This window comes from Struthio camelus, chromosome 8 (genome assembly GCF_040807025.1).
Source record: "Struthio camelus isolate bStrCam1 chromosome 8, bStrCam1.hap1, whole genome shotgun sequence".
Taxonomy (NCBI): domain Eukaryota; kingdom Metazoa; phylum Chordata; class Aves; order Struthioniformes; family Struthionidae; genus Struthio; species Struthio camelus.
The window spans coordinates 36,967,251-36,994,747 of NC_090949.1; the positions used below are offsets into that span (position 1 = coordinate 36,967,251).

At 40.4% G+C, this 27,497-nt stretch overlaps 1 protein-coding gene across 1 annotated transcript; it reads left to right on the forward strand.

Annotated features, from left to right (window-relative positions):
- Window positions 1-1,948: 1,948 nt before the first annotated feature.
- IL12RB2 (interleukin 12 receptor subunit beta 2) lies at window positions 1,949-27,497 on the forward strand. The gene is given in 17 exon segments (XM_068953490.1): window positions 1,949-2,494; window positions 3,119-3,214; window positions 4,338-4,664; window positions 5,552-5,666; window positions 7,379-7,557; window positions 7,766-7,905; window positions 8,611-8,755; window positions 11,539-11,618; window positions 15,840-16,065; window positions 17,464-17,664; window positions 18,735-18,836; window positions 18,920-19,075; window positions 22,121-22,258; window positions 23,638-23,725; window positions 25,348-25,447; window positions 25,758-26,256; window positions 26,259-27,497. Coding segments are annotated over 17 exon segments (2,775 nt in total). The 5' UTR covers window positions 1,949-2,442; the 3' UTR covers window positions 26,390-27,497.

Here is a 27,497-nt window from a genome sequence, read left to right on the forward strand (position 1 = left end):
GGGCCGTTGGGGCGGCCGTTGGCCGGGCGCGGCGGGGCCGTTGGGGCGGCCGTTGGCCGGGCGCGGCGGGGCCGTGGGGGCGGCCGTTGGCCGGGCGCGGCGGGGCCGTTGGGGCGGCCGTTGGCCGAAAAGTGCCACCTTCCAGAAAGAGCGCTGCCTCCTTTTTTTTGTTTGTTTGTTTTTTGTTTTTTCTCCCCCCCGTTCCTTTCCTTTTCTTAAGACGCAGCTTTACTAAGTAACGCGGACTCAGGCAGCGCGGCCGGGGCTGAGCGGTAGGAACTGCGCAGCTGCCGAAGCGGTGAGCGCGGGGTGAAACCGGAGGCTTTTTTGGCTCCGTGAACACCTGTGTGCCCCCCCCCCACCACCACCACCTTGCACGCATCAGGTGACACGTCCCTGGCGTTTCATTTAATCTGTGCGCAGCAGCACGGTTTTCCCCTGTTGATGTTACAATCGGGACGTTTTTTCCTTTTTTTTTTTTTTAACAAGAAGGAAGCAAGTTAGCCGTTTATCTTTGATCTAAGCTGAAGGTAACTCCTCATGCTTTTCTCACATTTTGCTCTGATCGCAGTTTATACGCTTTGCTGCGTTCATTGTCTAGCGCTTAACTAGTACAGCGATGATTACAATTGTTTGAAGAGATGCTATTTTAGTATGTTGACTCGAGCAGTATTTTTGGGTATAGTTCTGCTGTCATAAAGCAGGCTGTCTGAAGGATGTTTACAGTTCTGGGCAATTTCAGTTTATTGGAAGGCAGAGCATTTACTTGAAGCACTTTGGTGCTGTGATTGCTCATCCTTGCAGTTACTAATCACCTACAGTATTCACTGCGTTAGGTACATTTGTGTAAAGCTGAGGTATTGCAGCAAGTCTTAAAATTTCCCTCTTATGTATTTCACATTCACATCAGATATTAGTTCACTTTCTTAAAAAACATGGTATGGTCCAATCTTGCGAGATTGGATCCCTGTGGATGCCCTCCCCCCCAAATCGCATGAAAAGCAGCCAGGATTTAAAGTTTCGCTTTACAATAGTTGTTTAAAATACAACATCAAGTTATTAAAATAGATGCATTTTTGTAACAGGTCAGAAAGTATAGAAAGTGCTGATTGATATATTCTGCTTTAAAGTATCTGGTATGCCTTCGCTGCTTCTGTAGTCCTGCAGTACTAGGGTGAAAAGGAAATAGTTGTTAATGCAGGTTGTGAAATGCATTGGAAAATATTGAGCTTCGTTCAGGCTGAACTTCAAGTATTGAAAAATTTGAGTAAAACACTTGTATTGAAAACTTCCAGTACTGAAGCGTTAGTTTTATGTACTAAGCCTAGACATGGTATAGCTTTGCATTTAGGCAGAATTGTTAAACTGTCCTGTAGACTTTAAAACATTTCTAAAGCCTAGTTTTGCTTGTTGTTAAGGATGTACTTATTACGTGTGTCTGCAGATTTGTTTGTTAGGGTAGAATTTAACTAATATTCATAAATAAGCTGTGTGCGATGACTTTCATTTTGGAAAATAGTCCAAGAAGCTGTAAGACTGCTAGTTCCCAAAGTCTTATCCAAAATTTCATGTGCGGTATTTCAATCTTGAGGTTGTGTTAGTCATCTGGAATGAAATGAGGTCTTTTGGATTTAGGGTCATTATAAAACGCACAGACCTTCGGAGGAGTACGTAAGGGCCCTTGTGGGGCACGTAAGCAGGGCTGCTGCATCCTCTGGTCAGCAGCGGTAGACATTATATCTGATGCTAGATTCACATTAGGGTCTTTTTGCTTGATGGACCCACTCAGTCTCTCCTCAGCATTCGCAGCTTTGTCCCTACCTCCTCCTCCCTGTATTCCCCCAGCACTAGGCTGCCCAGTGCAAATGTGTGAGGCAGCGGTTTGCCACTGGGGAGCTGGGGGAAGTGCTATCCCCTTCCTGCCAGAGGTAAGGAAGGTGTCCTGGGTTGGGGCTCTAGGAAGCCCCAGGAAGTTCCACCCAGCCTCTTCCCCTTTCCTCTTACTTTTCTTCCCTTCCTCTCATTCCCCCATGAAACAGCTCTCATTCTGGACAGCTCTATGGAGATTATAACATTTGCTTTGAGGTGACAAGGATAGGAAGCAGTGGCACAAAAGACTGTAAAGCAGGCTGGGATGACACGTGCCTTGTGTGAGGTAGCTGGCTGGCTGTAGCATGACCAGAAACCCCAGCTTGCCAGCAAGCACGAACGCTGTGCCTGGCTGTGAGCGGATTAGATGAGGGACCTCTGAGTAGGCAGGGGATGTGGGTAAGGCAAGCCGCAGGCGCTGCAGGGGAGCCCTGCGAGGATCTGGGAGCCTGCCTAGCGAGGGAGCACGTGGGGCTCTTACTAGGAAAGGGCTTCAGGGGACAGTTTAGGTGGGAGAGTGTCGGCTGTGCTGGAGTTTGAGATGCACAAACATATCTTGGAGAGAACTAGTACATGTTGTTATCCCCTGAGAAGCTGCAGGGAGTGGAAGGTGAGGAGCTGCCGGGTAAGTGTGTATGTCTGTGAGAATCTCCAGGCGGGGGGAGGGAAGGGGAGAGAGTTGAGAAACTTGAGAATTGCTGTTTTTACGTACAGAGTAGAGTGTTCAGACTTCCTTTGCGTGATGTGTTCTTTCTGCTAAAAGTTCTATCAAATTTTAGCTGTTAAACAGTTACAGGAAGCTGGAGAAGTTTACCTTTAAATTTCGGATTCTGACCACTTTTGTGCAAATGTGCAAGGCAAGAGGTGTAAGAGCAGAAGTGAATGCAGAAAATCTTACTGCTTTGCACATGGGGTACTCAGGGTTTGCCCTTGCCCTTCACAGTAGGCTTCTCAGTTCTGGACTTGCAGCAGGTCTTTGGAACGGAAGGGAGCAAATGATGTCTGTTTTTAAAGCACATAGTTTGAAAGTACCCATAATTCTCACGTTCCTCTAGCTACTGTTATTCCTCTAGGGATAACCAACCTAAAAATCAGCCGCTGTTTAGCACCGTGTCTTGGGAGTCACAATTTAGCAATGTTAGCAGAGAGAGTTGACTAGAAAGGACTCATGAAATAAGCCTTTTGGAATTTCTGGAGTTGTACAGTAGTAGAGTACAGATTTTTTTAAAATGATTTTTCCACTTTTTAGGGTCTGGTAAAAGGCATTCATTTCTCTATAAAAGCAAAATGTTGTTTGCATGGATTGCGCCCTCAGCAATTTGGTTTTTGGTGTGTTTCACAGCAGGTAAGGATTTCTTTTCTCTGCATAGAAATTATCACTTAAAAGAAGCACTCGGATTAATTAATTTTTCTTTCAGCTTCTGTATAAGGCATGAGTAAGCACCTTTCTTACCAGAGAAAGCAAAATTGGATATTTGATTAGGTTTATGTTGTAATCTCCTCAAGAACTGATTGATCCACTGCTGCTGTTGAGTGACTTCCCATTGTTCATGATAATGTATCCTGTTATTTATATCTGCTTGTGGTAGAAGGTGTAGAAAGTATTGTTCTGACTTGATAGCGTTTTACACTCTCATTGCACAGCTGTAAATGCCTGCAGTGCGGGAGGAATATGGACTTGGTTTTCGGTAGAAGAGACAAGTGCGCTCAGGCATTGGCAGCTCTTGCCAGTTATACATTGCATAAACATATGCACTGCAAGTCAGTTTCATTTGTGTATTTAAGGTAGTGTATAGCAAATAATTGCTAATAAGTTAGGTGGGGGTTATTTGTTTATTTTTTTAATTCAAAGTAGAAGTGTGCTGTTGGTTACAGGAGAAAACATGTCTACGGTTAATTTCTGCAGAGATTTTCAAAAGTAAATAGTGCTCCAGTAAATGGTGCTCCATCATTTTGCTTTATCCTCTGCAGCTGCTTATCTTGTTTTCCCACAGCGTAAGTGTCTCAGAGGCTGCCATCAAACACACATTCTTGTACACGGAGTTCAGCGTTGCCTGCCCAGCCTTTTATGTGCTGTGGAATTTTGAAAAGAAAATATACAAGAGGAAGTCTCTAGTGAAATCAGAGAAAATCTGACTGGTCTTTTCAGTAGAAACGTATCTGCCACTGTTTTACTGAAATGCAGATATATCTTTAAACAAAAACGAAGTAAGAGTTCTTCTGATTTTGCCTTAGGTTGCGCTTTTTTCATATGACAACTGGTAGCTAGACTTTGGTTTCTAATCTCCAGTTAATCAAATCAGTGAAGATTGTGGCAAAGCAATATATTATGAGTAACAGTGCAGAGACAGGAATTCTTAGAATTCTTACATTATAAATTTGGGAAGGCTGTCTTCATGGAGTGCAGCATATTTTACAAGATAAGTGATATATTCTTTTTAAAGATTTGTTATCCCTTTTTGTTGCAGAAGCATGTGGTACAGGAAACGTGACTGCTAGCACACTTTCCCATGGTGTTGCAGAAATATGCGATAAAGGAAATATGACTGCTAACACTGCTTCTCATGTCCAACCTGGAACGAATATTACCCTCGCATGCCAGCTAAAACAGCCAAAACAGAAAGAGCAATGCAAGATAGCTATTTTCCTTAACAGTTCTGAACTAAGTAGCAATTATGGCAGTTCAGTAAGCACCAAATTTCTGGTCCAGACATATGGCAAACTCATGTTTACTTGCAAAGTAGTTTGTGAATACAAGAAAAAACTCATCTGTGGAATGGATATAGAGTCTGGAAGTAAGGATAATTTCTTTATTCTTTATTCTTACCCGTTTTCTGTGGTACCTCTGAGACGTACCTTAGAAACTAGTAGTTGGTGTCCTTTTTCAAAAATGATGCTATGTTTATTGACTCTTTGTATATAAAATACCGCAAGCTGAAACTGCAACACAGCAGGGGCTCTCCACACCCTGATTCCCAGCCACCCTCATGGATGGTCAGGACCACCATGTCTGCATCCTTTCCTTCTTTTGGGGAAGACTCTGCATACACCTGTTTCTGTCGCTCTGCACCATCCAACCTTTGAAAAAGTTAACATGTTAGTTTACACACAGTGATAACGCTTGTGTTACCCAACTTGCTTCGCAGCAGTAAGTGAGAGGAGGAGTCCAAGTCATTGATAAATGGAAAGGTGCTAAATAAAACTGCTCGTCTGGAGCAAATACAAGACTCTCTCTCTCCTGTTCCACCCCTGAAACCCACATCTCTCCTGTCCGCAGGGAGCTTGCAAGCAAGAGTCTAAGAAAATATCAGATTTTCTTCTAGCCATAGACAAGCTGATGCTGCTCCAGTAGTCACCTTCTATACTAGCGGAAGACAGGCTTCTCTTTTTAAGAAATAATGGTTTGTTGCTTCAAGCAAAACTTGTGGCGCTCAGTCATGACAGCTGTTAAGCGCTTGTATTCATTTGACACCCTTGTAAAGTGACTCAGGTTTTGCACAAGGGTCAGAGGTCTCAACAGATTGCAGAGATCATGGACTCAGCTATTTTTACACTTAAAAAAGTTGTCAGCCTGAATTTTTTGCACCTACTTGTCTGTGAACTCATTACAAAAATCCTAGTGTTTGTTAATGTCTCCTGTTGACATTTTGAAGGAAGAAACTGACAAGAATCTCTGTTTAAGATCCTCCAGATCAGCCAAAAAATGTATCGTGTATACAGTATGGGACAGATGGTAATCTTACCTGCACCTGGAATAAAGGAAGATTTACATACATAAACACTACATATGTAATACAGTAAGTAATGCATGGAGAGAGGTTCTTCGATACTTACAATTGTACCTCGGAGGGTTTTTTTATTTTTACACTGCTTATTACGGATTTACCCTTCCTTTTTATCAAAGCACACAAAAGATTCAGTATGTTTATGGATAAGTTAGTCCAAGGCTCCCGTGATGACAAAGGGCAATTATGGCTGTTAAAAAGATGTTTCTGTTTACCTTTGTGAATGCTGCACAGCAGTAATTCAGTTATTTCTGTCTTAGGCAGTTAAAGAGAGTATACCAAGACATGTCTCCCCTTTTGGAAATGGAAGTTTAATACTGGGAGTGGTCTTAAAATGGCTGGTTAAACCTGCTATTTTCCCTGTGGTGGATCTTCTCTATTGAGTTATTCTGTGACTGGCAATACCAGTAGCAGAAAACCTAGAATGTGAGCTTGTCACTCTGTCTCAGCGTTTAGCTAAGGAGATGGAGAAGGACCATTGCTTGGAAACGTGTTATCGTCACTTCCTGTTCAAGAACCGACAGTGTTGTTACTCCCTCTCATTTTGCTGAACCTTCCCTGAAACAGATCGTGGAGACTACCGCAACAAACTGTGAGGAAGGAGCAAAGGTTTTCTTTAGCCCATTGGGGTAGCACTGGGAGACCTTTTGATGAGAACAGTAATTTAGGGAATCATTGCATAGGAGATGTCAGGAACCTTACAAAAAAACCTCTACTCAAGCAAACACGTAGATAGAACGAATGAATTTTGCCATTTGAAAACAGCTGGATAGATTGAACTGCTTCCCAGTTTTCAGAGGTGTTTTATGTAGACCGTCCCTTTTGCTAGGCTCACTATTACCTGCTCGTGTTGGCCAAAGTAGTGGCAGCGATCTTAGTAGTTCAAAGAAACCTGTCACTGCTCTTTAAGCAGAAGGAGAATATGAAGTTAAATTGCAGAAGAGTAGGAAAGTCTATGGATAATGAGTCATTTAAATGTTGTAACGATGCATAGATATATAGCAGGGCTTGCTGGTAAATTATTAAATATTTTACAAAATACAAAAAGTCAGCCTGAAGCAATGTGATACAAATATAGTCACCTCTGATTCAAGTGGAAAGAGTACGCAGAGAGGCTTAATGAGTTGTCCAGTGCAATGGATTGAATGACAGATTGAGATAAAAGTCATGTCTGAAGTCAAGCCATCTGACCATTAGACTGCAGATACATTAAATATTTAGACCACTGACTAACTTATGTAAAAAAAGCCCATCACCACCCCAAATTCCTGTGTGCCAACTTCTATGTTCAGTTATAAAGAAATACCAGCTAACTATTATACTGTTAAAAAGAACCTACTCACATATTTGCAGCTTAGTAGATATCCAGAAGTATTTCTTTTGTCTGCAATTAAAATAAAAAAGCAATATAACAACCTTGCTGGCAGTTCAGCATAGAGGGATATTTACTGTAAACACTGTACCTCAGCTATCTTGAAAGCACTGTATTTAAGCAGATAAAGTAGATCTTTCATCTGAATTTGAAGGGGCGGACAACCTCGTTTTCAACAGAATGGTCCTTCACTTGAGAGGTAATTTTTCTACCAGTTATTGAAAGAGTCACAGTCTCAACAGATACAAACAAGCATAGTTGTAATGGAGATCAGATACCCCTGCACATCTGGGGAATCTAGTTTTCACAGTGTACAGAAAAGTATTAACCAAGGGTTTTCCTTCTATTCTAGGCTATCAAATGGGTCTGATATGTTATATTTTTTTGAAGAAAATGTGACTAATAAATTTGGCTCACTGGTTCTGAGCACGAAGTTGAATTTTGACTCCACTTACACAGTTGTGGTTGCTGCCTGCAATGAACTAGGAAATGCTTTTTCACAGCCGCTCATGTTCATGTTAACAGACGTAGGTAAATGCATTACTTACCTGCTTTCAGTTAGTCATAGCTATTTAGAAAGAAATGAAAACCATTTGCGCACTATATTTTTACTTACACCTGTCAGAAAAAATACCTACCAGTCTAATAAGCTTGTTACTCTATTCTTCCATTTAATCCTACGTTTCTAATTATGCTGTATGTCTAAGTGCTGTTTTCTTATTTGTGTTTTTGCTGCCAGTGAAACCACATCCTCCCAAGTTTTTGGTGAAATTTGAGAATTCTTCTGCAACAAATTGCACGTGTTTTTGGCGTGACGGAGCACAAGCACAGCACTTTAGACTAAGATATCGTCCACTTAACAGTTACACCTGGAACATGGTAATCATTTTTTTTGAAAAATAAATGAAGTTGTGATCCTTGGAGTTGCTTTAGTTTTAGTACTGCCAATATGAGTTCATTATTTTTGTTACTAGATTCAGTTTGTTCAAATTCGCCTCTCTGCTCTCTGGCATCGGAGGTAAGAAAAACTATCAGTCAAAAACTCTACCATTGTTCTAAAACTGAATGAAATCAAAACCCTGGCCCTGTAAGGAACTATGTGCATGATTATTTTCCCTTATGATGTCAAATGTTTGTATGGTGCTCTGAAGAATCAGAGCTTATGCTTGAAGCAGTCCTTTACTGAAATATGGTCATTTCTTCTCATTGTAGTTCGGGGGAGTACAGGTGTACAGTTTCCATATGCTTGTGCCTTCTCTAAGGTCTTTGTTTTTATTGTAAAGGGTAAGATAAATGTGTTGCTTGAAGTCATGTAAAATTTGTGAACAGAAGATGTGTTATCTTCATATAATTAAATGAGGGATTTTTCTCATGAGGAACTGCACTTAATACTCATTGTGACATTGTTTGAATTCGTAAAGTTGCTTTAGGTTAGGGTTTTTTTTTCTGTTAGTTTTTTAAAAAAAATCACAGCGTCATGTTTTGGGCTTTATATGGGCATTAATAATTCAGACTATCAGTGTCTTCAACCTTTTTTCCCTTGTGAGTTTAATGTTATATGTATGTCCTTTATCTTCATTAAAGGTTGAAAGATTAAATAGTGAAAAATGCGATCTTTATGGTCTGGAGCCTTATACAGAATACGAATTTCAGGTTAGCTGTAAAATTCACCCTGAGAGAGGACTGTGGAGTAACTGGAGAACATTTCAAACTCAGACTCCAGAAGCAGGTAATACGCTATGTGATCTGTTATACTAAGCCTGTATCTGAAGTTTACACAGAAGGGTAAATTTAAGCTAATGAATTCAGAATGCTAGTTGGTTTTCCCTCCCTGGTTAGAACTTTCTAAAAATCCCAGAAGCAGAGCCAACAGGGAAGTAAATTTTCCTTTCTGTAACAGAATTCTTTTTAATGAATAAAAAAATATGTTCAGGTTTCTTACAAAACAGGACTTTCAAGAAACCGTTGAGAAAAATCTGAAGGCTATATTCTTTTGACACTGTTGAAAGGTGGAGGAGTTTTTTCCATATTGCCTGGGGCCATAGCAGCCTGCCACATTGCCATGCATCTGGAAAAGGCAGAGAAAGCCTGTGCATTTTAGCTGGGAAATAAAAATATGTTGTATCTGTTCACATCTAAGCATTTTACTGAATTACTGTAACAATCCCATACACAAGTCTGGACAACCACCTTGTGAACCTCTGCTGCTAATGAGCCTCAAGCTGGGGAAGCACACTCTGGGCTCTTGAGCTCACCAAACAATTTGGTGAGGAGTCAAATGAACTGGCCAGGAAACTGTCTGGGTTCTCTCAGTTCTATTGTGGTTGACAGGTTTTAACAAAACAGTTTGGTTTTTGCCAAGTCATCATTTTCCAAGTAGAAAAACATTTCAATCAGAGAATTCCAAGTGGCTCCTTCCACAAAGCAGTAGAGATGTGGAGATTTGTGTGCTTTTAACAGAGCAGAACCTGGTTATATACTCCAGAGACCAGTCCCATCTTGAAGTAGGTGAGCACGTAGCATTTTGACTTCATAGGAATGCACAGCAGATTCCAGGGAACACACAGCACGAGCATGAGGGCAGTTATATTAATTTGTGCCAGTTCTAGTATTAGATGTCTAAGGTTTGCTATAGGCTCGCGTATCTGCTTGCTTGACTTCACACTGAGCTATATGAAGTGACATGCTGCAAAACTTCCAGTTCTTGTGAAAGAAGAGAGCTTCTCAGAAGTTTGTTTCAACAAAGATGTGTCGGCTTCTTTGGCATCCCCTCCTTTCATCTTGTACTTGGCTTTCATTGCTCTTTTTTGTGAATTACTATAAGATCTGCAGGCTCCTACTGTTATTACTCATGTTATTTACCACTACTGACAGCATCAGTTTCTGTAAGAAGCATTGATTGAGGCAGAAGGTGTGAACTTTTCCTTCCCTCCCCCACCTTCCTCTCAACCGTTTTCTTAACCTGCTGGGTTGCTATAGTATTTGTGGTCATTGCCCCTTTTCACCAGCCAATGCTGTAAAGAATCTCTTCAGCTAATCAAGGAGTGTTTTCTGCCCTCAGGCCATGTGAGAGCAACGTGAGGGTTGCAGATGAAAAATTCTGGGTAGGCAGTGGTTGATCTTTAAAGTAGCTGAAGTTCTATGCATGAGTTTGGCCTTTAGCAAATGCAGGAGTATACCTTTTAAATAAGATAATTTTTTTCATGTTTCTGTAGGCCTGACCTGCCACAAAACTTGTTCTGTGCAAGCATTGGTGTAAAATGAGCGCTGCTTTTTTTTTTTTTCCCCTCCCAGCTAATTTGTGTGATTTACATGTGAAATGAACCCTAAAATCTGGGCTGGAGTCCAACAGATGCGATCTAAACTTTTTTTTGGGGGGGGGGGGTTGGGGGGGGCTGCTTTGAGCTTGCCCCTTCCTGCCTTCCTGCCTCACTCACAGTGAGTGTATTTAGTTTTTTTTTTTTTCTGTGGGTCCTGCTTTTTGTTTTCTATTCCAGTCTCTATTTGCAGTTGATACAGGAGAAAGTTCTTAACGTTGCTGGTGTTAAGGATTTTTTTGTCTTTGAATTTAGCAAACAGCAGACAGCCCTTGTCCCTTCTTAGTCAGGGCTGGGCAACAGCTACCTGCTGTTTAAGTTATTACTAACAATTATTACTTGAATTTAGTGAGTTTATTTTGTTCAGGGACCTTGAGAAACCAAACTTTATTATCTTCTGTCACATTCACTTTATATGTCTCTATTTGATTCTGAACTATTTGAGCACGTTGTTCACCAGTTTTTGCAGTCCGAAGTTCACTTTAATGTTATTTTGGAAGGTTTATTCAGAACTGTTCAGTGAGTTTCAAACAGTATAAACATTAGGGCTTTTCAGGAAGTATCTTCCTTGAACTGGCAGCAGGCTTTGATACTGTCGGCTTTCTGAATGCTAAATGTTAACTCCGTGAATATAAGGAGAATCTTGGAAAGAGCATGGATTTTAAAATACCTATGACAAGGTCTTACCCAGACAGCTGTTAAAGATATTTATGGTCTAGACCTGTTAGCAAGGGTCGGGTACACAAAATCCTATAACCTGAAACTGTCTGTTGCTTTAGGATTGGTGTGGGCGACGCCAAGGACCTTAATTAACTCCAATTTTTACACAAAGATTGGACTTAATCCTGTCATTTGGATTTAGAGGCTTCCTTGGAAATCATACTGATTACTATGTGCAGAATAAAGTCAATGGCAGAATATAGTCCTATCTTATTTTTGTTTTGCCCAGTTATATGGGCAGTCATCACTGAGCTGAAAATGAACCATAATAGCATATATAGACTTAAAATACAAAAAAAAGTACTGTAAAGACTGTAGCCTTTAAGCTGGGCATTACACTGTTTCAGAGGCATTTTAAATCTTAATTGTCTCAGAATTTTTACCTCTTTACCCTATTCAATATTTTGTTTATTTGCTTCAAAATAAAATCATTAATTCTACTCACCTTTTCCTTTCTACTCACTTTTTCAAACAGTGCCTGCCAAGCTCTTAGATGTCTGGTACAAAAAGCAGGACATGGACTCTCAAACGCAGAACATTTCTCTTTTTTGGAAGGTAAGTCATGTATATAAAAGCTAAGCAAATGCAGTAGTAATGAACAAGTTTAGAGGGGGAGCTATATTTTGTATATTTGTAGAAAAGGACTTAAACCAAAGACAGCACAGGGCTTTTGCCACTGTTTTGTCCAGTGATATAGAAGAACTGTTACCCAAGACTTTCCTCACTGTGCTAAATTTATCAAACCTTTCCTCTCCAGAATTTCCCTTTAAAAGTTCCCCAAATTTTTTGCCATATTCGAAGTATGACATGCTCCCAGCATATCTTTTCAGTGAACAGAGGATTACACTTCTTGGATGAAGTGGAAGTATCACAACCCAGAGTTACAACCTTTCTTGCAGAAATACAGATTCCCTTTCCACACCCTGACCTGCGTTGCTGATGTTATATGTGAAGGTACAGATAATAGCCTTGCAATTTTTTTTTTCAGTTAGTATCTCCTTCTCCTCATTCCCTGGGTTTTCAATCACTAGCTAACCTCTCAATTAAAGTTACATCTTTTCTCCACAACAACAAGCATTAGACTATAGTCAAAACCAGAAATTCTTAGGTAATTCTTATGTTCTTTGCATTGGTCGTCATGCAGAAACACTGTCAGGACAGAAAATATGAGAGGAAAGGGGGACACCATACCCCCTGTTCTCCAAGTGCACAGAGCTTATGGGTCTGCTTTTGAAATATGAACTCCCTTCAGAGATGTTTTTGCTCTTACAAGAAGACCTGTGAGTGGTGAAGAACGGGGGAGTAGGAGAAGTGATTTATTGTAATAGCCCTTAAAGGTGACTGACCAAATTCTGGAAAATGTGTCATAGCTGCATACAGTTTGGGCAAGTGATACGGTTCTGTTCATGTTACTGCTTTATTGATAGCCCGTTAAATCCCTTTTCATAGGGCAGCGCCAGGAATAAATTGTTTTTCTGTACTGGTGTAAAACAGGTGGTGGGCAAGCTACATGCAAAAGAGTCTGCTAATAATAAAGCTGCAGATCTGAAACTGGACCAACTTGAAGCAGGTATTTGTACACAGAAGGGGCAGGAAAACATTCAGGTTGTGTTTGGGTCTGCTGAGCAGAACCTCCAGAAAGCTAATGACCAAGACTTTATACTGAAATGGTGATACTTCATATGGATAGTAGCTTCAAAAGAATTCAGCTTGAAATCCAATCAACCTGTAGATTGCAAGTTGTACATTATTATGCAGCTTAGGGGAAAAGGCTTATGCCCTGTCGTTTATAACACTCACAATGAAAGTATGTCTTTAAGACAGCAAGGAGCCATAAGTTACATTGCTCCCACACTGTGCTGTATTCTGAATCCAGATGTAGCACTGACACAGTAACAGATTTGCCGCGTGGCAGAGGGAAGCAAGACAACCAGCCATAAATAAAAATGTGTCGTCTTGCTTTGCAGGCTCCTTGTTGCATCCTTTATGTGGAACTGATACAGACAGACAGTGTCATTCTCAGTGCTAGGAAAGTTTCTCCATTTTTACCAATTCAGCACTTAGAAGTCAGGCCTTAAGAGGACTCTCCAGACTGTGAAGTGTTTTGCTTTGTTTGTTTTGTTTTGTTTTCCAAAACCAATAAGTTTTTTCTTTTTAAGCGTAATTATCTTTGACTTCTGGTTTTCAGTCTCTAAGTCAACCTCTCAATTAAGGTTAGATCTTCTCTCCACAACAACGAACATTAGTCTATAAGTGAAAGCAGAAATTCTTATGCAATTATTTGACTCCACCATTTGTGGCTTTCAGATATTAAACTCGCAAGAGAGAGTTGACAACACTCAGTTTATCTAAGCAGGCTTCCTGTGGTGTCATTCACAAATTGGATGTGACACTTTTTTTGTAGTTTTTACAACAGGTACAAAGCCAAAGACAAAGACTTAGTTCAACCATTGTATGTTTTCATATTTTCACATTAATACCAAAAAACTATTACCAATTTAGTTTCAGCATAGTTTCAAAAGGTTTTCAGAGTAATTTCAGGTGCTGCTTTTGTCCTAAGTCACTGCCAAAGCGACTATAATAAACTGCAAACATTTTCCGATTTTTAAAAGTGTTTTTCCCTCTTCCTTTTTTATTTCATTATTTAAAAAAAAGAAAAGCCAAACAAAATACGCTTTCTGTATAGAGGAAACCATGAAACTGATAGCACAAAGTATGCTTTCAAACACCCAGAGTGGAAAAAAAACAGCTACAGGTGTTACGTGTGGTGGTGTAGATTAACTTTTTCAAAGAGAAGTGTATTGCAAGAGGTAGAATTTAAACAGTTTCTTATCTCATGTTGTTTTTTTTATTAACAATTTGGATTTTACCAGAATCCAAACTTGCTCATTTTCACAAATCCAGTTGTACAGTTAATACTTTTTGCCCCTTGTGAAAAGTGACTTGAATCTGAGGAGAAAAAAATGGGCATGTTTCACTGTCTCTAGCTATGTTGCTGGTTGATAGATGAGCAATTCAGCAACAAAAGAGCTTCACTAAACTGAATTAAACAGGAACAATAAATAAGAAATAGAAAGATATGTAACCTTAAAAGAGAATCTCAGGTAAATGTGTGCTCTTGCCACTGCCATTAGGGAAGTAACTCATTTCAGTTACAGCGTTGCTTGAAGGCAAACAAAACAGTAACCAGATCTGAAGATACCCAACATCACATAGACACAGGAGCTAATAAATTTAGCAAGGAAGAGATGCCAGTGGTCCCACTTTGAGAGTCATAACTGGTACCTGGGAATGCAGTTTAGCAGCCAAACACTAGACATATGAAATGGGAAATATCTTGAAATGTGTGCAGTCAAGTGTTGGGTGGCACACTATTATGTTGCAGTCTGGAGAAGAAGAGTGAGTGACAGGCTGACCTGCCGAAAGGTGAGAGTTGGGAAAGGCTGTGGCCAGGTGCCAAGGGATTCCCAAGAGAGGAGCATGCAGGGAACTGCAATCAGACTTGGAAGCAGAAAGCAGAGGTCAGGGCAAGAGGGTCTGCAAAAGGAGAAGCAAGAAACTCTGCAGTCACGATACTAGCTAGTAAAGCGAGATTCTTTAGAAAAAGCAGGTGAAACTATGCTTCCTTTAAAATGCATTGGTTGCACTTCAGGCCGCCTGATTTCTAGTTTAAAACAATTAACATATTTCAGAAAAAAACCAGTCTCAAGAAATGAGGAAGCAATTCCTGTAGCACTGCTAATGTTTTCTTCAGCTTTTAGAAGAGAAGAAAGTAAAAACCGATAATTTGTTACCAAAGAACATTAGTTGGTATATGTTATCGTCCAGTAAGTAACACTCACTATAAATAGCTTCTTTATTATTAGAACAAAGAAGGAAGAAAAAATAAATACCTTCAAGTGGAAGTTGTTCACTTAAATCAGACAGCTTGAGCATCTGAATTAGGGTGATGCTTTGAACCCATCATCTGCCGTGAGGCAGAAGCCTTAAAGAGTTCTGGATAAACGGATCTGGCACCCTTTTTCTGAAAGACTGGTGGTAGTAGTAAGCCATAGGGCAGTAGGGTGAGAGAGCATGTAGCCAAGTCAGATGATCTTTCTGATCACCAGCTCCTGGGAGAGAATGAAATGTGAATTTGGACTAAACTCTTCCCTGGAAAGGAATGAAAACGTTTGATTCAGTATTGCCAGGAAATATCAAGCCTCCCAACCACCTTCATAGAAGATTCTGAAATTAGGGCCTGCTTCAGTTCCTAGTCTCATATGGAAGACTCCATGGTTATCATTTGGTTGGGAATCACACCTTGAAGAGGACCAACTGCAGTCTAAAGTGAGCATGTGCTTTTTAAAGCCTTATTCAGGAGGTTTTAGAAGTGTAACATAAAATCACTTTCATGGTAGTAAGTTAGTTTATAAGCAGATAAAATACTTTTAGTTCATGATTACCATATTACCTGAATACATCAGGCACTTTGTTAGTGGCTATAGAATGTCTTTATTGCTTATTTTAAAATGCACTGTGTGTGAGACTTCTGTACTGCAGCTGCACTATGCCTAGGCCATTTTGTGTTCATTATGCAGAGACATAGCAAACCTTCTGTGAACAGCTAGCTGCCTCAACATATGCAGAGTTTTCAGGAAGCTAAACCAGCATCTTCCCCCCAGATCTGAAAATTTATTAATCAGTTTTCTGCAATATACTCTTAATTTCTTTTTTTCTATTCTCCCAGTCTTTGATCTTGTCAGAAAAAAAGTAATAAACACATTTTCTTCGCAGGCTTTGAGCAAGTCAGAAGCAAGAGGAAAAATCCTGCATTACACAGTGTCCTTTCAAGCACTAAACCCCAGGAGTCCCAAAGCAATAGAAACAAATGTTACCACGCAGACCAGTTACACCAGAGTCACGCCAAAGATGGGCTACAACATAACAATCACTGCTGATAACTCAAAGGGCAGCTCCCCTCCTGCATCCGTTGTGACCGAGCTCAAGCTGGGCATTCAGGGTAAGGACTTTCACTGGCTCTGACAACTAGAAATAATCAGCTCTATTCCTGGTTAAGTACCATGGAAGCACCCGGATCCTACCACTTTGTGCTCCTTAAGGTCAACCTCAATGCACCTTTAGGTATCTGCAGTGAATGGAGTTTAGATCCAGTTACAAATGTAGTTGAGGGCAGGGGTGCAGTTTCATGACAAGTTAAGTTGTCCTAAATTAGTGCTGCTGTAATTTTACCTCCACCCCCTGCTGCTGACACAGGTGCTTGTTTGACCACACCATAAGCCATCCAGGGACCTGATCTGGCAGAAAATAAGTCATGCCAAAAAAAAAAAAAAAGGAATAAGGAATATATTTTTCTGATCCAAGAGAAAGGATGGGCCTGCATGGCTGAAAGCAAGGTAGTGGTGAGAGGAAAGCACAGCTGCACACACTTTAGCTGTCATGAAATTGCAGTCTGTGTTGTACCTGTACAGCAAAATTACTGAGCATTAACTGAACTCATCTGGCCATGTATTTCCTATGCTGATAGCCTAGCCAGGCACAAAAGAGTCTCCCAGTAACCAGATCTGTTTGGAGTCCTCTATTTGCACTTGTCCTAGTGTGACATAAGTCCTAAGTAAACCATTTACAGAGCGCATTGCTAAATATTACTTACCCAGTGCTGCATCAGACATCACTGAGATGCTCTCTCTCGCTCCTTTGAAGGCAGATGGCACAGCTCAAATTGCAGAATGCATTAATTGCGTGAGTCCTTTTGTTAGGCAAGCCTAGGTGGAGATAGGATTGATGCAGAAATATAAATGGTATATGTGATTATTTATTTGGAGGGAGTGAGATGAGAACTGCTTTGTGGGCACAGTTCAATTGCATTTGTTAGAAAAACTGGTTGTAAAAGATGATAGTGCTTTTGTATGACAGATGGAAAATTGGTGTCCTTTGCAGCAGTTTCTTCTGTAGGAAAAAGTAACCGTGACCTAGCTGTGAAAACAAGAGCTTTCTTTGGTCTTGTGGAGCTCATGTGGGTTTGTGGCCCTGAGAGGAGCAGAGCTGTTAATATGTGCAGCAACAGTATCTTCTTAAAGATACTTGAGCGTGGCTTAGGTAAAGAAGCAAATCTGTGACTGTTCCAACTGCTGCGCTGTGAGACAAGAAAATGTGGCACTAGTCCTAGCAGCACAGGTAGAGATCACCCTGGCATAAAGACTGTCTTTCAGCTGTGGTTTATTTTGATGCATTGCATAGCACCAAACTGGAGGAAACACAGTAAAAACCATATATCAAACTTACCAAGTTGAATACAGACAGCTAATAGCACCTGACACGCACATCAGGTTAAGGGAGCATGAGGCGAGTTTGTGCTGATGGGGTGTTTTTTGTTTGGTTGTTCTTTCTCCCATTTAAGATCTGCCTCCTCCTCGGAATGTCTCTGCTATAGCAATGGGAAATAACAGCATCTTAGTCATCTGGAAACCTCCCATTAAATCTACTGCATTCATCAATGGCTACATAGTGGAATGGATAGATATCCATAGAAATAAGAGCCTGGAACCCCATCTAAACTGGATAAAACTTCTAGCATCCAACCTGTCTACAGTGATATCAGGTAAGTATACTTTAGAAGTCGGCTATTACTGAAGCAGCCTTTTATTTTTGAAATCTTTTTAAGGAACAAGTCAGATCCCAATTTTTATTAGTTCAGCCTGAGAAAGTATGGCATTTAAAATTTTTTTTTTTAATGGGAGGAAAAATTCGGTTGCTGCAGTTCAACAGTCGGTCTCAGCTGAGAGTTACAGCTGGTAAGTAGAAAGTCTCTCTCTGTCTTTCTCTCGCTCTAAAAAAAAAAAAAACACTCTTTCCCTAATGAAACAAAGCAGCTAGATAAACCTCAAATATTACAGGAGATCAAAGGCTTGAGAAAGAGTTTTTCTGTTCTAAAAATTGTTGATTATTAATCTAAACCAGTACTACAGTGTCAGTATTCTTTATACCAAATAGCTATAAAGTTATGATTAGAATGCAGTGAGCAGTAGTCTAGCTGGTCTTTCCTATATTCTATCCTGCTGCTATGCTGCATAGGCTTTTAAATCCCTGCTCTCAAGCAAGCTGGAAAAAAAAAAAGAAAACGCATACTCATGCTATCATTTTATACTGTCCTTTGGAAAGGAGATGAATGGGTTACTGTCAGCCTTTCATAATGAAGAGGGTTGATCTTGGGGAGAGGATGTTCATATGAAGTTATGAGGCAGAACTAAGGTGGCATTCTCTTGTGGCCTTTAAGTTATCTTACACATAGAAAAATGCTGCATATCATATCTTAGTTGTTACACAGCTAATTACTCTATTTGCCTCCTCTGCTTGCTTTTAATATAAAAAGTGATCCCAGATTTTCTTCGGAGAATTTTTTTTTTTTTTTTGGTCAGCTGTTGTTTCATGAACAAACAGAGGATTCCACCCTTAATAAGTGTTAACATGACTTTCTTAATAAACAGTAAGTTTATGTGAAGCTGCTAAATAGGAGACCATGCAGCCTTCCTCCCCCCCCCCCCCCCTTTATGGAGGATGCGTAATAAATTAGAACCTTCATCTCAGGTCTAACCTGGTCATGTAACTAGTTTAACCATGACGGTAAATATTTTAATCAGATAACTGTCCACTTTTAATCTCTTTATTTAGAGCACATAAAAGATCATGTGTGCTATCACATTGCTGTATCTGCACTTTATCAGGACAGAGCTGGACAAGTGGCATCAGTTAGGGGATACTCGAGAGAAAAAGGTAAATCAGTAATTCTCTTCCAGATATTTTTTTAAAGCTAGATTAAACTGTTCGGCTTTAAAAGTTGGTCTTATGTTTTGTAGCACCATCAGTTGGGCCCCAGATGTATCCAACACCACAGACAAATGGCATTTTGGTTTCATGGGAAGAAATCCCTGCCAACCAGCAGATGGGCTGCATTACAGAGTACAATATATACCTCCAAAAAAAAGACAGTGAGGTAGCTCCAAAAGTCTATGGTAGGTATCTGATTAAAAAAAAAAAAAAATTAGCATGGTGTGCATGTGTGTTGTGTGTATGGTGGAGGGGAGGGAAAGAGAGATGACTTACAGGTCTGTATAGTTTAGGAGCCACAGGGACCGACTCCTGACCTGAACCATACCATGACGTTTAGCAGCAAGGTTCAGATTCAGTTCTCTCCCTGCTACAGCTGTTCATCAACAAGACGAGATGGTCATCAATTAAATTATTTTAAAGATTTTTCCTTAGAGCATTCTAAATTATTCTTAATATGAAACTTAGATTTTCCTACTCTGTCTTTGTTTTTATTATTTACTTAAGTTATAACTAACGCAGGCCTTTTTAATTATTGGCACAGTAAAGTAACAGACTTTCTCAAAGCTGTATTCAACACATGCAGACATACTCTGAGACAGACTTGTCAGGTAGCATGCACTGCATTCCCGCATGTGCGTGCTTTTGCCATGTGACTCCTCCCTTACAACATCAATACATCTTCCACACAAGAATTTTTTTCTGTAATTTTATTCAGGAGTTACATGATCATTTTTAATGAACGTGTCATAGTTCCACCATACACACTTCATTTTAGACTTGGACGTTACCTTCTCAACTCACCATAGTCAAAGGACAGGACATCCAATTGTCTATGCAGTATCTGTTCAGTTCCATACAATGGTTAAGTCAAGTCTCACAACAAGCCAAATGGTGCAAGGTCTTATACAGCCCTTCTAATGATTCACTAACATAGAAAAGGAACATTTACTTAAAGTAACAGATGGTGTTCTGTGTTCTTTTTTTTTTTTCCCCCCCCAGCAAGGTAGTTATTGTTTCTGCACTCTGTCACTGTTTCTGAACACCCAGTTTCTCATGGTTCTTTTTCCTAAATAAGCGTCTTTACCTTTATATAGAAACAGTGTGGGGAAGATGATGTATTTGTTTCCCTTATCTTTAGAATCCTCTTGTCTTTATTTATACATATTCCCTCTTTCTCACCCATCATTCAGAAATTGTGCCTGTACTATAAGGTAACAAATAAATCCCTACATTTCTGTTTGGTGGTGGGTCCCCCCCCCCTCATTCATTACTGATTGTGACTATAGGTGAGCTTTAAACATCACTGTAGAAAGGCAGTGAACAACAGATGTCTCCACAGGCAGTGACGGAGGTGAGAGGAGAAAAAAAAAAAAAATCTGTCGTTCCTGCGTGTGCATGTGTCTACTGTAGCTAGATAGATTAGGTAAGGTAGGAGACCTCTTGAAAAGCCATATGCAGTAAACACAAACATACATACACTATGTACTCAGTAAGCATAGAAAATACATACAAGAAAGTATTTTCTTGAGTTTTTTTTTTTTTTTTCAGCACTGAAAGTCAGATCTTACTGCATGAGGACATTTTGGTTCATTAGAGAACGTTCAGGTTTTACATTTTACGTTTATATCTAATGCTTAAAGCAATGGGAACAAAATGTTTTTAGCTAAGGAATTTAAAAAAAAAAGTCTGCACTAGGAAATCAGAACTTAGACCCTCTAGCCTGGAACAAGGACATTCCCAGTCCACATCTTTAATCCATCCAAAGTGGGTCAGAAAATGCAGGCAGGGGAAGGAAATGAAAGCCACTCCCATATGTAAAACAAACGCCCAAAACCTAAGCAAACAACAACAACAACAACAAGTTCTTCCTTGCTTCTATACAAAATAGATTCATGACTTCATACAGTCTGGAAAAGAAAGTAAAAAGAGCACGTAGACCATTGATTATATTGTGCCTTGTTTTATTGTAAACAGGTTTGGTTTTTACACTAAAAACAAGACACACCTATCTCAAGAAATCATAACCTCCCCCCCCCAACTACATGTATTTATTTTATTCCGATGTGTATTGTTAGTACAAAAAAAAAAAAAAACAACACACCAACATCCCCACAAATGGATAGTTAGGGTAGGGCAACCTATAACTGGAGAAACAAATGTTCACAGCTTTGTTTCTGATAGACCTCAATTATAAAGTGAGGATAACTGCCCCTCCAGCTCCCAGGTATGGTGACTGCATTCAGAAACTGAGGTTCTCAGAAGGCACTAGGGGGGAGCATAAAATAGGTGTTACTTACCAAAAAAAGTTCTACTGTTCCCTTAAATTACATCAATAGTCTTAGTTTGAGGAATAGTTTTGCTACATGGAGCTAATTTACTGAAACTACAAGACTAGCTTCTTCATTGAGAAAAAGGCCAGAAAGAGAATTTGTATGCCTAATGAGCATTGGCTAGATTCCAATACTGTGACCAAAGTGGATTTTTCCACTGAATTGGAGAAGCTGGTCCCTCCTTCTCCCAACCTTCTATTTAAGGCTCAAGAAAACAACATACGGCTATTGATTTACAAATCAGTCTCCTGGCTTTGACGGGGGGGGGGGGGGGGGGGGGGGGGGGGGGGAGGGAGGGGGGAAGGGGGGAGCACCAGACAACAGCAGAGCAGGCCTCTGGGGCCAGAAATCATTGCGCTGCTTCTAGTGCACAAGACTTCATGCCAGTTGCAGCATGTTGACCAGCTGGGCCTAGCTAACGTCTACTACAGTCCAGATATTAATAAAATTAACCTAGCAGAAAATTCTTTTCAACTAGCATAGCTGCTAACTGTTAAAGCTGACAAAAACACCACCAATGCATGATGGAATGGTGCAGTGTTGGTTATAAGCTCTTCATTTATCTGCAGCATCTTCTAGATTAAAAAGAAGCCACAGTCCTTAGAGAAACTTACAATTCTAGCCAGACAAGTGGTAGAAAATGGGTCTACGGGTAAACATTTTCAAAATAACCCGAGCCTCATAAGACAAAGCAGGAGAGGCAGCACAGGAGCTGTTCAGAGCACAAAACATACGGGAAACATGCTGGGGAAGAGCAGAGATTAAGACTTTCAGGGTTGAAGTTAATAAGGGTATTTGGCATCAAGTTCTGGAAACTCGCCTCTTTAGAGTTAAACACAAAACACAGTAAGAACGCGTGCTAGATGCTTCATTTGTTTTTCCCTCTCTTCCTTTCAGCCATTCAAAATGCGACTTCCCAACATTCATTTTACATTGCAAATCTGCAAGATGGCGAGAATTATTTCCTGTGGATGACAGCATCAACTGCTGCTGGAGAAGGCCCCCAGGGAAACAGCGAGCTCGTTTGGTTGCAAAGTAATGAATCTGTGGTGGGGGTGACGGGGCCAGGAGATATTCTATCCCTTGGCCCAGTGTTCAGACTGGAAATGTTTTTACCTGCTACTCTTCGATTACCGCAAAACTTACTTTCAGCTGGTTTTAAAATGTAACATGTCGTCTTTTGTCTTCAAGCTCCCCATTTTCTGCCAAGAAAATATTAGTTGTATAGTTAAGAATAGTTTAAGGCTAGGAGTATTGTTTATTGAGAAGAGGGAAGGCAGGACTTGGTCCCTTCAAGCCAGTAAAAACGCTGGCTCAGCTATCTATGCAGAAAGTCCCACTGGCCTCAAATTCTCAAAGAGGTAGGTGGTCCTCTGAGGATCCTCTGTGTTCATAACAGCAACTTCATCACCTCAGAGCCTTCTTTAGAAGCACAGCATTATTGCTGAGTTCCTGCAGTTTATAACTCTGTCATACGTGTAGTCCCTGCTTTTGTGCCTCCTATAGGTGGCAGAAATAAGGCCTTCTCCAAGAGATTTTTGACCGCAGATAAAGGAAGTAATCAGAGTTTATGTCCTGCAAGACATTTGCTGTTTCCTCTCCAGTGCTACACCACAAATAGTACATGGGTGGGAATAGTGGAGAATGGGAACCTGACCTATAGAGAACAGAGCAGAGAAAAATCTTAGCAGCTCCAGCATGCTTGGATTAACGTTTAATACAGCAAAATAAAACCGTTGTCAGTAGTTTTAACTACTTCACTTTGAATTGACATGCAAACAGAGAAGAGCATTTGGCTTTCAGCCTCCAAGCTGTGGAAGTTAGGAAATTCATCTCTCCAGCATGGGAGCCTGGCTTCGCTGAATGGCCCTCTGAGAAGCCTTTCTCATGGACTGCAGAAGGAATCTAGGGAGATGAGCATGATGAAATTAAAACAGCCTGGAAAAATTACTTTTTTTTTTTCCAGTCTAAAATGTGGATTTGTGGAAAATCACATGTTAAGCAGATAATGCAAGCCCATTAAAGCCAAGATGTTAGTTGAAAAAAAAAAAAAAAAAAGGCTAGTCATTGATACAGTTTTTGTTTGATCTTGTCTACTTAATACCATTCTGTTGCATGTATCACCCCAAGTCTATTTCCTCTGTCAGTACTAGAGATCAGCAATTGCATCTTTTGAGTTTTGGACTAAATCTCTCAAGAGATGCTGGTAGAGATCTCTACCAGCATGGTTACAAAATACCATTTTCCCTTAATAACATCAGTTACCTCCAGATTCCAAATTTTAAACCAAAAAAAGTTTTGGTATGTTTTATGAGTGCAAACACTAGCCAAACTGACTGTTGTCCAGTTTGAACGAGCATATTTTAAAATTTGCTTTGCTAACACAGATCAAAAATAGGTGTTCTGGATTTCAGGTGCTGTAGACTGGATTACTGTTGTGCTCACCTGCAGCGTCTTCATATTCTCAGCCTGTATTTGTGCTATACCTCCTGCACGGAAAGTGTAAGTAACAACTACCTGTTACATTCCAACTCCAAGTTGGAGTCTTTGTTGGAAGGCATATTAATGTCTTTTTTAGAATGTCTTGAGGAAGAGGGAGGAGTGTTCTGAATGAAGGTTTCAAGTTACAAAAATGGCAATAACACCACATATTGCACTTAAAATGTTCATGTTTTGTATATATATGGACATTTTAATCCAGACCCCAAATCCTGCTCCCACCAAAATGAAATTGAAGCAGTACAATCCTTGGTAATTCCCCTGGGGATGAAATTAAGCCGCGAGACCATGGCCATATCTAGAGAGTTCTTCTGTCTGCAGGCATTGCTGTTAGTCACATCAGCTAAAAATTTAACTGGGGCCAAAGGAGGAGTATGCTATGCAGCATTTGTTTTCACTGATTCAATAGCTGCTCAGTGTTACCTTATCCTGGCTTTGCATATGGGCAATATTAGCACCTAGAATGAACTTCCACTGGTATCCGCTTGGCACTTCCTCATCAGCTAGCTGCACGTGCCGAGTGTCTGTCTTCGCCCCTGCCCCAAACTGCACAGCCTCCTTCCCCAGCCCAGCTCAGGCTGGCAGTCAGCAAGCAGGCTGCTTTTAGCCCCATCACTACTGCATAGACTGGCCTCCTTTTGCAGGAGAACCAGCCAGAAAGGGAGCCCGGAAGTCACTGGGCGGGGGAATAGGGTGGTAAGAACAGGCACAGGCACAAGCCAGTTTCACAGCCACTGGCAGGCCATCTAGGACATGCCTCTCTTACAGCACCTGTGCCAGGTTCTGCTCTAAGAGTAGAGGTTACCGCTTGGAAGCGGCTGTAAGTGTTAGCGCTAAGGAGCTTACATGCTCCAGGCAGTCCTGGAACCTTAGACATATACTTCAGACCCTGTTATTTTAGTGTTCTGTGTTAGGAGCAGAAATAGAAAGATCTGCCTCTACAAACTCAATCACATTCACAGTTGCATCTTACAGACTTTTCAATTAGGCCCATTACTTGCATCTATTGATGTAGGAGGGGCAAGGCCTACAACAGGACAGACTTACACCATCCAAATATAAGCATCACCATTCTTGAATTTAAAAAGTCAGCAAGGATTTACACATAGTCCGGTTGCAAAAGTGCAGTTGTTCACCTGAGATGATATAGCAGGTGCCATCTAGTCTAGGCATCAAGGCATAAGGCTCTACAGCAATCAAGCTTTGAAAGACTCAAAGACTGATTTTTGGAGTCAGGTCTCCCATCAAAAAAGAACATGCCAAAAGGCTTGGTTTGAACTGAGCAAAACCTGGAGGCCACAAACTACTGGGCAGTGGAATAGTGTGTGTTCTCAAAGCAGACTAGTGGCCATAAGCATTTAAAAAAAAAAAAAAAAAAAAAAAAAAAAAGGAAGGCTAGTCAAAGCCAAAACTAAGCAACTTCAGCATATGTCCCCACTCACTTCTGGAGGATCTGTAGTCCCACCTAGCCTGGATTGCTGTTGGTCCATCCTAAGGAAGCCATGATCTCACGGGATTCTTTGGCAGTTAAATACACAGACTCCACATGCCAGTTCACTAACACTTGCAGATATTGACAAGATATTGGATATTCATGCTTTTAATTACGTATGTTCCATTTGTAGATTACACTTGCTCCTTTCTTTCATTGTGCCTCAGTGGTATAGCAAAGCCATTCCCAACCCAGCTAATGCTACATGGGCTAAGAACTACACATCTATGAAGGTAAATTGTACTGTTTTTCTTCTAATTCTGCCATCCTCAGTTAAAAAAAAAAGTTATGCAAGTCAATAATCTCTTAATGCAGCAAATCCAATGTTTTCTAGTAGTGGATAACTGCTGAATTCTTTTAATCAAGCTTTTATTATGTGAGATTTTAGTATTTATCAGGCAAATGAAATACAAGAACAATATAGAGATTTTTCATTTTTGGCAGTATTAGATGTTATGCTTGAAGATATTTACATTTTGATGGAGTCCAAAGACACTTACTGCATAATTATTCATCACTGCTGTATGTGTACCCCTCCACCAGGGTGAGCTGAGTTTACCTTCTCATCTGTTTCTACACAACATGAGCGGTTTTGAAGAGCCCGAAACAATAGAAGTAGAGGAAGCCTTCATAAAGAAAGACTCTCTGGTTTTCCAGGACAAACTCAACTTCAGCAACATTAATAGCAGTGAAAATCATGACTGGCAACTGGAAAGCAGCTTTGAGAAACAGCATTGCGAGTACAAGCCTTTGCCCAGCACAACAGAGGGAGATATTTATGAGCATCAACTTCCCTACTTGTACAAGAAGATAGTAGTGGACATTACAGAACAAACGCAAACTGCTTCCGAGTACATTGCTAATCCAATTACTGAAACTACAACTTATCTACCCTCAGCTGTGTTATCACCTATGACAGCCACTAATGAAGACGACTATGAACTTGACTGCAATCCAATTTCTGTTTTCCCAACAACTTCTTTTTTGACACCAGTATTTTCCTATGGAGGGAAACTTACCCTAGATGCAGTAAAAATAAACTGCAACTCCTTCACAAGGTAGGTTATCAGGGTGATATAAGAGTCTGGCATGATTTTTTGCACTTTGGTCAAACACTGCAGCATGTGTTTGAGTACAGCCAATACAGTAACTTGTACATGACACCTTTTACTTAAATGACACAACTCACAGACCTTGAGTTTCAGCATTGCCACACATGCCTTACTTCACAGTGCAGGAGCTCTTTATCCACAGATCATGTTTACACAGAATTAAAGACAGAAGACCTGGGATTACCAGGGCTCAGTGACCTGGCTCTTTGAGGGATTAATCACTCTCTCAGGCTGCCTTCATAGAGTCTGGATTGCCTCAGCAACTTTGTCCCACTGCCTAACACAACAGCTTGCTTCACTGGAAGTCAGACACTTGCTAGCAATATCATTTAAACCGCTGCTTACCCAGAAGAGGTGAGGAGCTATTTCCGTTAAGGTCAAGCCTCAGTATTTGACCTCCAGCAGGATCCTGGCTATAGTCCGTATTCCTGCTACACACATTAGAAATGCAGCATTTGGAAGTCTGTATAAACTGGTGCTAAACTTACATACTCAAAAACCCAATAGATAGTATTTATTTCAGTGCAGCCTGCATATAGGCAGTAATTGCTGTTTTCCTTAAGTACGCTGGTGCTACAGCCCAACATGGGCACTGAAGGATGCATAACCTCATCACTTCTGCAGCAGAATTCAAAAGTTTAATCAAAGTGAGCCTGCCTTTATGACTCAAAATTAGAAAGGGAGAAGGAATCCTTGCCAAGACTAAATAGGCAGCGCATGTACACATAAGTCAAATGGACTAGTGAGAGGAATTTAAATAATTTATTGAAGTATTCTAATTACAGTTTTGAAGTATTTGTTACACATTTATTGACTTTAATCGTGTGTGTGTGTGTGTGTGTATAATATATATATAAAAATAAAACCTTGGAAATCCAAAAGTTGTTTCCTGTTGTTTTCTCCAGCCAATTTCAGGTGCTGAGCTGCAGCTACACAGAATAAAATGCTGTTTTTAAAAGTAAAGCATATGCTTTGCTGCTAGAGATGAGGTAGTTCAGATTTTGAACTTACCTTGAGTATCAGTTCTTTGCCTTCTTTTACTCAGGATTCAGATTGCTGTTCTCCATCCAAGGCTGGTAACACAAGCCGTTAAGTTAGTGGCATAAAGCTAGTACTGAAAACCTGTGATACTATCATCTCAAAGTGCCTCTACTAAAAAAAAAAAAACAAA